This window comes from Vombatus ursinus, unplaced genomic scaffold (assembly GCF_900497805.2).
Source record: "Vombatus ursinus unplaced genomic scaffold, bare-nosed wombat genome assembly UNPS02014839.1, whole genome shotgun sequence".
Taxonomy (NCBI): domain Eukaryota; kingdom Metazoa; phylum Chordata; class Mammalia; order Diprotodontia; family Vombatidae; genus Vombatus; species Vombatus ursinus.
Genome location: NW_020954617.1, coordinates 68027 through 83195, shown reverse-complemented (window position 1 = coordinate 83195; position 15169 = coordinate 68027). Strand labels below are relative to the sequence as shown.

The 15169-nt window shown below is 37.2% G+C and overlaps 1 protein-coding gene across 1 annotated transcript; it reads right to left on the bottom strand.

Moving 5' to 3' along the window:
* Positions 1 to 5782: 5782 nt before the first annotated feature.
* HYAL4 (hyaluronidase 4) lies at positions 5783 to 13188 on the bottom strand. Its single transcript, XM_027840129.1, has 3 exons — positions 12235 to 13188; positions 8373 to 8462; positions 5783 to 6184 (listed from the first exon to the last, which is right to left on the bottom strand). The coding sequence occupies exons 1-3, from the start codon at positions 13186 to 13188 to the stop codon at positions 5783 to 5785; spliced, it is 1446 nt and encodes a 481-aa protein (XP_027695930.1).
* Between the last annotated feature and the right edge of the window lie 1981 nt (positions 13189 to 15169).

Here is a 15169-nt window from a genome sequence, read left to right as displayed (position 1 = left end):
GAAGTATGTGCTTGTACCAAATGAGTTACTTTTGAAATCTAGGCTCAAGTTCTTTGAATAAACAGTGGCGTGGGAAGGAATGGAAGCAGATGAGCTCAGCTGCGACTTAATTTCAAATTATGCAGCCCTTTTCCCCATATGATTGGGAGCAGGAAAAGAAAGATGGAGAGACTCAATCATTTATGCCCTGGGGACAGGAAAAGGTTAGGTATTGTCCAAGGTGGGGGAAAGAAGCTGCATCAGAGGAACTGGCAAATATTAGTCAAAGAGATGCTGTAAGCCTAGAACTTGATAGAAGAGATTTCTTGTGAAGACTGGAAAATAGAAAAGCAGTTCTGCCCTTGCTATTTACAATAGAAAAACAGGAATGGGGAGTTTTTGAGACTTCCCCTAGGCTACTAGTAAGCTTTCTACTGTACCCTTTGCTAGGATTTTCAATGCAGGAGCCCCAGTGTAGGTTGATGACTAACTAGAATGAATTATACTCTGAAAAGTACCATGGTGAGGGGGTCATTAGATACACTAAGTGAATTCTCTTTGAGGCAGTGACTGGGATCCCATCACATGGACATGCCTGCTGCTTCTATGAGAAATATTAGTTCATGGACACACCTGTTCTTCTGGTGAGCAGAGAGGCATACATGAGGAAGTTAGGATATTGAGTTGGGGGTGGGCAGTGACTAGGTAGAGGAAGTGGCTATATTGAGTCTAGGGGCAGTGGATAGCTAGGGACAGTGGGTCTGCTGTTCAGTGAGGCTTATGATTGAGTCTAGAGGCCTGTGGTGTGGTTAAAGCCAGATTGTGTCATTAAATCAGAACATGTCTATTGTTCACCAAGGTCCATAAGGAAGTTAGAACATTGGGCCCAGAGGCAGCTTTATTAGGATTCCATCAGAGATGCTGTTAGATATAAATAGCGGGAAAATATTTTTGCCCAACACTTTAGGGACCTATTCACCTCAAGAAGTAGAGCGTTCCTCAAAGTTAGTGTTAGCATAAGAGGACTGGTATTGGCAGCCAAGTTAAAAAAAGACTCACAGTAGTGAAAACAGGAAGAGGACATTGCAGTTGTGGAGTACTGAACTGAGTGCTCACATAGGCACTTGACAGGGTTAGTAAGAGGGAAGAGCTGAGGGCATGTTGATAATGACTAGATAGAGCTGGGATGAGTGAATTAAATGGAGTACATAGAAAATCTGTCCATAATCTTTTTTTATAAAAATTAGATTTTTTTGTTCATATTCTTTTTTAAAAGATTAAATCAGATCATGTTGGTATCTTTCATTTTGTCGTCACTTAAATGAGTACATTAAAAACAATCTGATATTATTTGCTATGTTCTGCCAATAGAGCCTCACTTCTGCAAAGGATTGGGGAGAAGTCTTATCTCTTATCTTTTCTTTAAGGCCAAGCTTGTTCATTATAATTTCTCTATGCTGAGTTTTATTATTTCACAGTTGTTCTTTTCATTTATATTGTTGAAGTGCTTGTGTATATTATTTTCCTTTTCCTGCTTACTTCACTTTTCTTCAGTTCGTTTAAGTTCTTCCAAGATTCTTAGTAGTCATCACATCCATTGTTTCTTACAGCGCAGTAATATTCTATTATATTCATGTACCACAATTCATTTGGCCATTCCATAGTTGTTTCCAGTCCTTTGTTACTACAAATAATGCTGCTGTAAATACTTGGGGGCATCTAGAACCTTTTTTTTGTTTGTTTGTTTAAAAAAAAAGCAGTAGAATATCTGCATCACAGAGTATGGATATTTTTAGTTATTTTATTTGCATAATTTCAAATTGCTTTCCAATGGATAGACTAACTCACAGCTCCATCAACAGTGCATTAGTGTGCCTCTCTTTCCACAACCTCTCTAACATTGATTTTTCCCAGCTTTTATTATCTTTTGAATTTCTCTTATTATTAGTGGTTAGAAGCATTATTTCACATGGTTGTTAATAGTTTACAATTCTTTTGTGAATTGTTTCTTGATATCCATTGACTGCTTTGCTACCGAGGAATGGCTTTTGGTCGCATTTATTTCTATTAGGGGTCTATATATCTTGCATATCAAAACTTTATCAGAAATATTTAATTCAAAGATTGTTTTGATTTTCCTCCCACCCAGTTCCCTTCTTGCCCTAGATGGGTTCATTTTGTTTGTGGAAAAGTCTTTCAATTTCATGTAATCAAAATTAGCTATTTTATATTGTAATTGTCTCTACTTGTTTGGTTAAGAATTCATCCCCTGCCCAGGGCTCTGAAAAGTATATCATCTGCTTCTATTCTAGTTTTTTGTGGTATGATCTTTTATATTTAGATCACATATCCATTTTGAATTTATTGTGGAATATGGTATAAGAAATTGATCTATGCCTAATTTCTGTCAGAATGCTTCTATTCTTATCAAATAAGGAATTCTCTCCTTATGTTATTTCCTTTGGTAATTTGTGTTTGGGTATTTATCAAATATTGGATCACTGAGTTCAATTATTTATGATTCTTTCTTCTCTGTTCTCTTTATTGATCTGCTTTTCTATTTTTTAGCTACTGCCAAATCATTTTGATGATTGCTATTTTATAATATAGTTTGAGGTATAGAAATGCTATTTCCTCTTCATCCCTACATTTTTTTCATTATTTCCTTGATATTCCAAATTCTGTCATTATTTTGTCTAGCTCTGTAGTCATTTAGTATTTGGTATTGCACTAAATCTACTTTTATTGATTGTTTGTTTTTCCATCACCCTCATTTTCAAATTTCTTGTTTCTCTCTATGGAACATACAATTCATGATTTTAAAACAAAGAAAAAGAAAGTTCAGCAAAACCAACCAACACATTTATGGTTTTTGACCAATATGTGCAATATTTCATAGCAATAGTTCTCCACTTTTGCAAAGGGGAGAGAGAGAAACATTTTCTCAACTCTCCTCCAAAGCCCATGCTTAGTCATTTTAATTACACAAAATTTTGTTTCATTTTTTTCTTTCCATGTAGGTTGTTGTTGTGGTGATTGTATATGTTGCTCTCCTGGTTCTGCTTACTTTACTCTTCATCAGTTCGTTAAAATCACCCCAAGATTCTCTGAATTCATCATATTTATGGTTTTATAGTAATATGTCATTTTATTAATTTACTCTACTTTATTTAGATATTACCCAATAGCTCCTTTTTTTCTAGTTCCTTGTTGCCATGAAATGTGCTGCTATGACTATTTTTGTGCATGTATCTGAGATCTTTCTATATGTCTTTAACCTCTTTGAGTTATATGACTGGCAGTAGAATCTCTGGGTCAAACCGTGCAGACATTTTAGTTACTTTTAAATGTATTTCCAAACTACTTGCCAAAATGTTTGAACCAATTAATAGGCCCAGCAGTATTCATGTACTTTTATTTTTACAGTCCCTTCAACATTATGTTCACCTTTTATCTTTGTCAATTTCATGAGCGTGAGGTGAAACTTCACAATGGTTTTGATTTATATTTCTCTTAAAATTTCTCTTAAAATGGTGATTTGGAGTAGTTTTCTTTATGGTTATTAATAGCTTGCAAGTCTTCTTTTGAAAACTATTTATTCACATTCTTTGACCACTAATTCACTGAGGAATGACTCTTGGGATGCAACTTTTATATTTAGTTAACATTCATTTAGAGTTTATTCTGTATGTGGTATAAAATATTGGTCTGAACCAATTTTCTGCCAAACTACTTTTCAGTTTTTTGTCAAGTAGCTATTTAAAGTTATTCTTTCAGTAGTTTATAATTTTAGGTTTATAAAATATTGGGACACTAGATTTGATTATTTCTGTGTCATGTGTTTCTAATTTGTTTTATTGTTCTACATTTCTCTTTTTTCATCTCATACAAAAATAGTTCTGATGATTACTATTTTATAATATAGTTTGAGGGTAATGCTATGCTCCTTTCATTCCTACCTTTTTCATGATTTCTCTTGAGCATCTAGACCTTTTGTTCCTCCAAATGAATTTTATTTCATATTTGCTGATGTCAATTCCTTTTATTTCTGTTTGGTGTCTTATTGCTATGGCTAGTATTTCTATGTTAAGTAATAATGATAAGGATTCATGGCAGCATGACAGAAGAAATAAAACATCACCACATCTGGAATACATGATACCCCAAAAAGTTTGTTTCAAAGTGGAATTCTGTGTATTCAAAGACTAAACTTCCAATATGAAATTGAAAATTTATACTAGGAAAGGAGCATTGATGGTAATAGAAGAGAGATAGTAAGTAAGAAAGGGATCAGCTTCTGTAATCCAAACATTGGCACACTTCATTCCTCATCTGTTTATGCCTCTTCTATTTTAAAAATAATAGGAAGTTACCCTCCTCCTATTGTCTCAGGAAATTCAACTTAGAGAAGCTGTTCAAGCCTCCACATTGGGAATATTGAGTTGGCGGCTCCCCCTTGTTGTATCTTGAAGAATTAAATAGATAAAGTGATGAACATCTGAGGTAGTCTGATAATACGAGGCCCTCTGCCACTGAGAGAGGAGGGGAGACATATAGAAAAAGTCAGAGTGACCGATAAACCCTTAGGTGTAGCCACCAAAGAGTTGTATCCCGTGGTATGTACATCATTATCTTGCTTCAGTTTGTGATATTCAGAAGTAGTTGGAATCAGGCTTATTCTACTTTTTTCATTTGTAAAGAGCATTTATTTGAGTATAAAATAGTCCCAGTGTTCCAGAGACACTCAATTTCTGTAAGCCTGGTAGACCTGATCTTTTACATGTGTTTTAGTATGTCCCAAATCAAGACAAAAGATACCCAAGTGTCTATGTCAAATTTTGGTATGTGTCCTTGTTATATCCTTTGTTAGGATATTAATAAATTATAACTAGGAAAACTCTCGGTGAATATCAATTGTGTGCTTTAAATCTTGAATTTGGCTGAAACAACCTTCTAAAAAGATTGCAAGGCTTTTCAGTTAATGAGCTTATGCCTAAGATGGCAATCATGTCATTTCTCTGGACCTCAGTATTTTCAACTGTAAACTACAGGAGTTGAACAAAGTGCCCTCTCTTCCAGCTCTAAATCCTTAAAACAAGAAAAAAAGATTATTAAAGAGAAGACAGCAATTGTTTTACTCCTGTTTTGATATCTAGAGCTGATGAAGTCCAAATGAAGTTACTATTTGCATTTAGTGTTCTACATAACATGTAGTGAAAAAACATTGATCTTGGAGTCAATAGAGAACTAAGTTCCATTTACTGCTTCTAACACTTATTAATATCATAACTTAAATGCTCTGAGCCTTAGTTTCCTCATCTACAAAATGGGATTAATAATGCTGGTGAGAGATTAAGTGACTAGCCCAAGGTCACACAAATCAGCATATATCATGAGAGAACTTGAGTTTAGTTCTCCACGACTAAGGTAGTGACCTTGGGCAAGTCACTCGATCCCTCCTTCCTCCTCCCCGGCCAGCCCTTTAAGACTCTAAGTTATTTACAAGGCACCCGTCTGCATTGGTCAAGGGAGATTACTCACTGGGAGCTGCCTATACCATTGAAATCACAGGTCTGTGCCAATGCCTCTAGGACTTACCTCTTATGATTGTTATAAGAATGAAATGATATATTTTATATGAAGTGCTTAGGGAAAAAAATTTTAATGCTATAAAATGACAGCTATTATTATACCTGCTATCATTTCAACCAATTTTAATAGAGGGGAAAATGATCATAATTTTAAACTTTCTTAAGTGATTGCTATAGAGACTGTATATACCCCCTTCTTAAACTCATTTATGTTAGTACTGAAAGTTCAGGTAACAGACTAACACTAGTAGACATTGTACTATTCTTGATCCAGAGGAAAGAGAAACCCCAGAGTGGTTGTCAGATGTCTTAATTTCTCTGCAATCACTTCCCCTATATCCCTGATAACAGTGACAAGAAAATTTCTCTGCCATCACTTTCAAGTCTGAATCAGATGGTTGTCCTTTCACAACAAATTCTCCATTGTCAGAGGCCTCGATCTGGCAGCTTTCAGGGTTCAGATGGAGGTAATCTGCTGCTTTCCAGATTTTTCTTACACATCTCCCATTATTCCTACACAGGTATCTGCTGCATACTTCAGCTGCTTTTGTCACGTTAATGATGTAGCTCCCTAGATCAGACATGACAAACTGCTTCACCTTTGTACAGTTGCCCTAGAAGTAGAGAACACAGAAGGGTTCCATTATTCCTACACATAATAGCATGGTTACTGCTTCTAGCTCAATACTGAAAGTCTTTAGATTGGATTGAAACCAGTACTCTTGCTTTTAATTAGTGAACCCTTGTGTTCCACAGACGTAATCACCCCCTATTGACCACATGTGATCTATGGCACAAAGGTCTCAAGGTTGAACAGGAGGCCCACAAAATAGGAAGACATCTAGGGTGACCAGTGAATGGCCAGCCATGACTATACCACCTAATTTTAGAAGAATTCTATCAGCCCCTGTATTTAGACTTATCTGACCTATTCAAAGCACTTTCAATTCCCTTTATTTAACTTAGTATAAAAATGCACAGCCCTTAGAATCTGTGGGCCATCTCCTGGTTCAGCTATTATCATCTGGATGACAATGATAACTGCTGTATTTCCCAGCAACTAGCATAGTGCCTGGCATCTCATATTTGCTTAATACAAGCTGGTTGATTAATTAATTGATACAGCTCTTTAAAGTTTATGTACACATTCTCTGACTTTCTGGGAACAGTTATGAGGTACAGCCTGATTTCTTCAAGACAAACAAAGATGAGAACCCAGGGATGGCAGTAAGTCAGAGAGATACATGCCTTGTCTCCTTCTTGTATGAGTGAGCATATATACAGGGTATTTATGTTAAGAAACCCTATTAATAGGTTAGACTAACTTAGCGGGAGGCTTTCTCTGTGTTCTTTGAAATTGTCATGCCTGATTAGTACTTCATATGAGAATGGAATTGTTTCTAGAGATGACATCAAGTATATCATTTTAGTCCCAACCCAAAAAAGGTACTGCTTACTACTTCCCCTAAGAGCATCTCTTTGACTAATATTTGCCAGTTTCTCTGATGCAGCTTCTTTCCCCCACCTTGGACAATACCTAACCTTTTCCTGTCCCCAGGGCATAAATGATCGAGTCTCTCCATCTTTCTTTTCTTGCTCCCAATTATATGGGGAAAAGGGCTGCACAATTTGAAATTATGTCGCAGCTGAGCTCATCTCCCCACCCAAGACTGCTCTTCGGACATTCGGGCATTCTTGTCAGACTTATTGCCATACACAGTCTGGAGCCTTTCCAAGGTTCTAGGTAAGTGCTCAAACTGAATCCTCCCTATGTTATTCTTCTAGATTTAACTTGTGTCCAAACACACATCACAGAGATGACCACAAAAACCTAGAGTGGCCAGGCTCCTTTATGACATGAAGTTACAAAGGGGCCACAAGTTCTGTCTGCCTGACTTGCTTATAATGATCTTCAGCAGACCCATATGAGCTGAAATCAAGCATGGTCATAGATTGTCTCCACTTGTAATGACCTGAAAATCGTCTTGCCTGAGCTCTCTGGTGCCATACCTGATTCTATCCTTTCCCTGACTTTTCCTGTCTCACTTTAGAGGTGTCATGCCAGGCCCTGGTGGGAGGTGAGGATCAGTAGGAGGGCTTAGCTTTGGAGTTATGTGTGGAAGTGAGGAAAGGGGGTATGCCCTGCCTGAGTACCCTTACTATGATGCTCCTCCTTCTTTAGCACCCCTTTGGGTATCTCCAACTAAGCTACATGGTCATCTCTTAAAGGCACCAAACAAAAGAGCTTCTTGCTATTAGCCTTGATCAGCTCATCTAATTCTGAGAATCTCCTTCAGCCCAGGATTAGACCTCCAAAAAATGAAAAATAAAAATAAAAATAAAAACACTGCAGCAGAATGTACACTTGATCTCAGGGGAAAGCATGCTATGATGTGATCCTCCTTCTGGCTCTTTTTTTATGGGCAGAGGGAGATTTTAGCAGCATGCTAGCAGGAATAGTTTCATGCAACAGTCTAATTGAAAGTCCAGGAAAAAAGCCAATTTTTTTTCCCCCAGCAAAAGCCATGGTAACATCATTTGAGCATAACTTCTTGGAGGTTTTGAAGAAATGCACAAGTCATTTTTTAAATTGCTATTTTTGAACTGATTTTTTTTTCCAGAGACAATGCATGCTAAATACAGAAAGTGACATCTTCTCCCTTGAATCTTCAAAAGTCAGTACCACTCACTCTATCTATACTACTGTACTATGGGGACTATGGGAACTTGAAAGAAAGTGGGCCACTTAGAAAAGGGAGGGTATTTCCTTTTATAAAATATGCCACTAAGGTACTGACTTACCTTAGATGAAGTTAAATTCATGTCTCCCCAAATAACAATGCCTGCAGCTCCCAAGGCAGCACTTTCTCCTATGGTACTAATTAGGTCTTGCTATAATGAAAAGAGACGTCATTGTCAATCTTACTACAAGACATCCCACCAAAATTTTTAGAAAATAAAATAAAGCAAAACAGAAGATGTCTTCAAAATGGTAGGGATAAACCTGAACTACATACTTTAAAAAAAAATGCATTTCCTCCCTTTCTAGAGCAGAATAAATTTTGAATGAGTAAGTAAACTTCATGGAATGTGAAAGGCTCTATGATCGTGTGAACAGAGAAACCAGTTTTTTTTTTAAAGATTTGAATTAAAACAAAAATATAAGTATTTTTAATGCCATTAACTAGTAAACTAGTAAGCAAATACAAATAGATCATTTCATTGAACTCAATAGAGTGGTTTGGCTGTGTTGTTGCCCTGAATACCCTGCTGTTCCCCCCGCCCAAAAAAAAACTCTAGTTGGGCATACAGTTCATGAAACAGAATCCAGATGTTCCTTGTCTTTTTCCAAGTGCCATAGTGACTCCTTTCATTCCCATTTCCCCATTTCATTTTTCAATATTCCATTTGGTAATTCATTCACTTTCTGCAGTGATTTTGATTGGTATGAGTCATCCACGATCCAAGATCAAGTCAAAGGATCACTCTATTAAAAATAGTCAGACTCAAATTTGCTCAAGCCTCTAGAGCTCCTTTTTAAAACTCCAGAAATCATTTGTGTTCAATTTCAAAGAATATGCTTTGATGTACTTCGTTCTTAACTCAACACCTTCATGCTAAGTAGTTATTCTTATCCACAGAGATGAATATAAAAGATGAATGAGAAGAAACATCAGAGAAGGAAATTTGTGCTTCAATAATCTTAAGAGGAAAGATGGCAGATTAGAGGCAACAGCCCAGTTGAACTCTCTCAACATTTTCCTCCAAACAACTTTAAAATAATGCCTCAAATTCAATTTTGGAACAACTGAGCCAACAAAAGGTCAAGGTGAGACATTTTTCCAGCCTAAGAAAACTTAGGAGGTTGATAGAAGAGTTTGTGACATCAGAGTGGAGGCTTGTCCAGAATACATGCAGGTGATGGCAGGAACAGCAGCAGCAGCAGTTTTGGGAGCTCTAAGCCCAGAGACAGTAAGAGAGTCAGACAACTTGTCAGAAAAGATTACAGGAAACACTTTGCTGGCACTGGGTATACCTGGCCCTGATTGACAACTCTATTGCTCATATGGAGTTCTGGGTAAGTTTCAAGACAGAGAGGAGCACTCGTGGTCATTCACAAAGGACCAAGGGCCCTGGTTACAGGTCCAAGGTGGAGAGGAACACTAGCACTTGCAGCTGCAGCAGAGCAAGGGTCTTTCCTGGGTAAAGAGCAGAGTGCAGACCAGGAGACCAATGACCACACTACTCCCCAGATCACACAGCCTTGGAAGCACCAAAAACTTGCAGAGCCTCAGAACTACCTCTGAAACCAGGAGCATGAAAAAGCTTGAAGCTTGGGATAGTCCCTCCCCACCCCCAGGTGAGCAGGGCCCAATTTTAACATAAAGTTCAAAGTCAAGAAATAGGATTTAAAATTTAGCAAACAACATAAAAAGAACTTGAGCATAAAAAAGTACTGTGGTGGCAAGGAAAACCAAAATACAAACTCAGAAGAAGACAATAATGTGAAAACAGCTACAAATAAAGCCTCAAAGAAAAATTCTAGACCAATAAGAATTCCTGGAAGAGTTAAAGAAAGATATGAGTGGTAGAGGAAAAATTAAAAAGAGAAATGAGAGTGATGCAAGAAAATTAAGAAAAAGAGATTTAATAGCTTGGTAAAGGAGGCACAAAAAATGCTGAAGAAAAGAACTCCTTAAAAAGCAGAATTGGTCAAATAGAAAAAAGAGGTACAAAAGCTCACTAAGGAAAATAATTCTTTAAAAATTAAAATTAGGTAAGTTGAAGAACTAGGAAGTGAAAGTGAATCCATGAGACATCTAGAAACAATAAAACAAAGTCAAAAGAATGGAAAAATAGAAGAAAATGTAAAATATCTCATTGGAAAAACCAGTGACCTGGAAAATAGATTGAAGAGAGATAATTTAAGAATTATTGGACTACCTGAAAGTCACGATCCAAAAAACAGCCTAGACATAATATTTTAAGAAATTATAAAGGAGGTGGAGCCAAGATGATGGAGAAAAGGCAAGGACTCACCTGAGCTCTTCCCCAAACCCCTCTAAACAACTTTAAATAATGCCACAAAACAAATTCTGCAGTGGCAGAACCCACAAAAGGATGGGGTGAAACAATTTTCCAGCCCAAAACAACTCAGAAGGTCGGCAGGAGAGGTCTATTGTATCTGAGTGAGAGTAGAATGCAGACCATGCCCCAGCAAACCAGCAGCAGGCCTTGGGGACAACTAAATCAGTGGCAGTAGTTTCCAGGCCTCTCAGACTACAGACAGTAAGGGGGTCAGACAACTATCATAAGGAGATTACAGGGATGCACTGGGGATACTGAAGAAGAAAAAAATAAAATAAAATAAAAACATTAGTCCTTGCGCTCCAATAGTTGTGTCATAGTAGAATGCTGTTCATAGAGTCAAGAAAGCTTGAGTTCAAATCCTGCCTTAAATACTGTTAGCTGTATAACCCTGGAGGAGTCATTTAACCTCTTTCAGCCTTGGTTTCCTCATCTGTAAAAGGAGTATAATGAAAGCACCTTCCTCAAAGGATTGTTATCAAGATCAAATGAGATAATAAATGGAAAGGGCTTTGCAAATCTTAAAGCACTGTATGAATGCAATCTGTTGCTAGTACCCAAGGAGCTTATATTCTCCTTACACACTACCTTCTCTTTCTAACAACCCCTAAATACACAGAATAGGTAAGGAAGCTTCCCCTCTCCCATCCATTCCAAGTGGCTGCCAAAATAATGTTCCCAAAGTACAAATCTGACCTTGTCTCTCCCTCAAGAAGTTTGAGTGGCTCCCTATTGCTTCTAAAGTAAAATTCAAACTCCATTGTCATGTAAAGGCTTCACAATCTGTTTCCTTTCCAGGGTTATTTCAAATCATTCTCCAGCGTGTACTCTACATTCCAATCAAACTAGCCCACTTACTTGCTACTCCCAATATTGTATATTCCACGTCCCACATAGGTCTTTGCATGGCTGTCTCCAATGCCTGGAATTCTCCCCTTCTCACTTTTGCTTCTTGGAAACCCAGCTTCATTCAAGTCACAGCTCAAGTATCACTGTCTAGAGGAAGCCATTCTTAATTTTCCCATTTGTCAATGTTCTCTTCCACCCAAAATTATTTTGTATCTACTTCCTATGTGCTTTGAATTTACCCATCTCTGTACATGTTTGTCACACCCACTGCAGGGGAATGTAAGCTCTTTAACTGTTTCACTTTTGTATTTTTGCATCCTTAATACATAGCACATATTCATGAATTTAATAAGTATGTTGGATTGAATTGAGAATTAATATTTTGTTGACAGAATAATCCCAATGCCTTTTTGGACCATTTCCTATCTTTCCACTATTTACTTTCTGGTGGCATAGGTTGTGATCAATGAAATAGTCCAAAAATGAAGTCACAGAAAAGAAAGGATAAAATCTTCAGATGATCCTCAAACTGAAAAAAATAAACCAAGAATGAATTCTATCTCCCCATTTCACTTAGTGTGACTCAGGGATTTTCAAAGGGAACACTTACTAACTAGAAGTTAAATGGAAAGAGGAGAGAAATCTTCCCTTTGAACAAGGAAATCAATCCAAATCATAGAATTTAGAAATCATCTAGTCTCAAAGTCCTCATTTGATAAATTCTTACCTTGGAAAGAAAACATAATGGCTCATCTCTGTATCCTAACCTTGTATAGACAAATACAGGCAGAGCATAATTATGAGATGTCATAGTAGAAATCCTCATTGATTCATTTACCCTAAATTGGGAGAAGCGTAAGATGTTTTCACTGTTCCCATGTGATTTCTTGACTGCAATGGAAGGATATAAAGCCGCACTACTGTTCCAAAGCCAGGAAAGCTCGTTGTTCCTCAAAACTTCATCCTCTGGGCATGAGCCAGTGTAATTTTGGCCATAAATGTTGTAATTGTGACAATCAGGGTATAAATAATAACCCCAAAGCCCCCTGGGGCGGTTCCTAAGTCCCAGCTGGATGGTTTCCTTCATGAAAGCCTTTGCACTTTCTTCAAAAGAGAGTTTGGCTAAATTTTCAATATCACTGGCTGACATATTTGCTTTTACTTCAGAAATGAGCATTCTTGATTTCTGCCTATACACATCTTTTGTGTTCCAGTTCCGTGCCCATTGAGGCCTCCAGTATTCCCAGTCTATAACAGCAAGTCCACTGAAATCCTCAGCTGGAATATAATAATTGATGTCTTGGCCAGCTTTTTCCAGATGGGTTTGCAAACTAATGTTCTGGGGAAGTCCTCCATTAATAGGAACTCCTTGTGACGTATACCAGGGATAATATCCCAATCTATTGACATAAAATATGGTAACATTTTGCCCTCTTGCCTTAGCCAATGGGCTGCCAATGACATGAAACATTTTTAAATTCAGTATTATATTATACTTTGTTGAGCACTGATCTGTTGGGGCATTCCAAGCAGCTATAAAAGGTTTCCTTTGATAAATTGGAAGTCGGGCAGGTTTTAAAGAGGCAATAGGTTTCAAAATAAATGATACAAGTAGCCATGATGTGAGATGTAATGGTTGCACAACATGTAGTATTAATCTTCTCTCAAATAATGTTTTCATGATAAGAGAAAGTGTGATATCTTCCAGTTTAATGCAGCCTGAAAGACATAAATTGACATATGACTTCATAGAGGCGAAATCTTTAAGAAGACATGCTAAAAGAGTAAGTGGTTACATGATAGTAGGGTCTGTTTATGAAGTACCTTATATTCAAAGTCTACAAAGAGCCTTCAGTAGAAATATAGATGTACTCTACAATGTAAGGAAAAATGTCCAAATCCAGTGATCTAGGCTCTGGTATTTTAGCAAACATTTACGTCTGGAGGAGGGCAACCTGGATAGTGAAGTACTTTGATATCCTAACATGAAAAAATCAGGAGAAGGAGGAAGAGATATTTAACAATGAGAAGAAAGGATGTTTAGGACAAGGAACATTATAGCTATATTCTATGTCTTTGAAGTGCTGTGATGTGGAAGAAGAATTGTATTTATTCTGCTTTTCTCCAGAGGAAATCTTCATTAACTTAACTAATTAATGTTCATTAACTACTAGATCTGTGCCGAAGTGAAACAGGCTATCTTGGGAAGTAGTGGACTTCCTATCATCAGAGATCTTCCAGGGAAGGCTTCATGTTGGAGATGACTAGGAGAGCTACAGGTTGATTCAGGGTCCCTTCCATTTCCGATTTTATGTGTTATTAGTAAACGGCTGTCATTAACTGCCTTTTATCTTCTTGCTCCTTCTCTTACTTAATTGTACTATTTTCTTTCTTTTAATTTATTGGTCAAAGGGTTGTTGTTGAATCAGTTCAGTTGTGTCCAACTCTTTGTGACCCCATTTGGGTTATCTTGACAAAGATACTGGAATGGTTTGCCATTTCCTTCTCCAATTCATTTTACAGATGAGGAACAGAGCAAGCAGGGCTAGGTTACTTGGTCACACAGCTAGTAAGTGTGTTGGCTCGTCCTGACTCCAGGACTGGTGCTCTATCCACTGTGCCACCTAGCTCCCAATGATTATCCTGGTCAAAGGGCAACATTTATCAATTTTTTGATAAAATGTTTTTCTCAGAAATGCCTAAGGGTGTGTCTCTCCTTACCCCTGAATATTAAAGAGAAAGGGCATTCTAGATAGTTAATTACTGCATAAGCTGGTTCATCAAGGTTGGTATCTTTCTATTACCTGACATTTGAGAAGTATAATTTGGGAATGTTCACACTACTTCAAGGAAACTTGCTAAGTATGTGCTTTGAGTTCTTTGAGGTAGTATGTAATGATGACTCATTACCACTAGGTGTCATCAACACAACCTCAAAGCAATTCATGAAGACATAGGAATAATACAGAGGTCATGGGATCATAAGTTTATAGATGAAAAAAACCTTTGACATCATCTAGCCCAACTCACTTTACAAGTGAGACAACTAAGGCCCAAAGAGGTTCGATGACCTACCCAAGGTCATATAGGCGATAAATGACAGAGTCAAATGAATCCAAGTTCTCTAACTCTATATATAGGGCAGTTAGGTGGCACAATGGATAGAGTGGAAGGCCTGGAGTCAGGAACACCTGAGTTCAAATCTCAAATCAGACCCTTACTAACAATGTTACTAGGCAAGTTACTTAACCTTGTTTGCCTCAGTTTCCTCATCCAAGAAAATCCCAAATGGGGTCATGGAGAGTTGATCACCACTGAGATGACTCAACAACCTCTTTGACTCTAAATTCCTCTTTAGAGCACTTTAGGGACAAACAAACTTTGTGTAGATTTTTTTAGGGGCATTTAAAGATATACTGTGGAGCTAGGTAATTTATTCATTCATTTAACATTTTTGAGAATCTACTATGTGTAAGGCATGATGATAGACCTTAAGAGAACTTTTGAAAGTCACTGTCATACTTACTCATATAAAAAATTTAAATTACATCAAAAATATAAATTATGGTTTAAAGAGAACAATGTTTTACATAAAGTCTGTCCTTCTGAGTCCTGGAGAATAATAGTGTTTTTCGAACTGCCACTTGTCTCTGATTATCAGT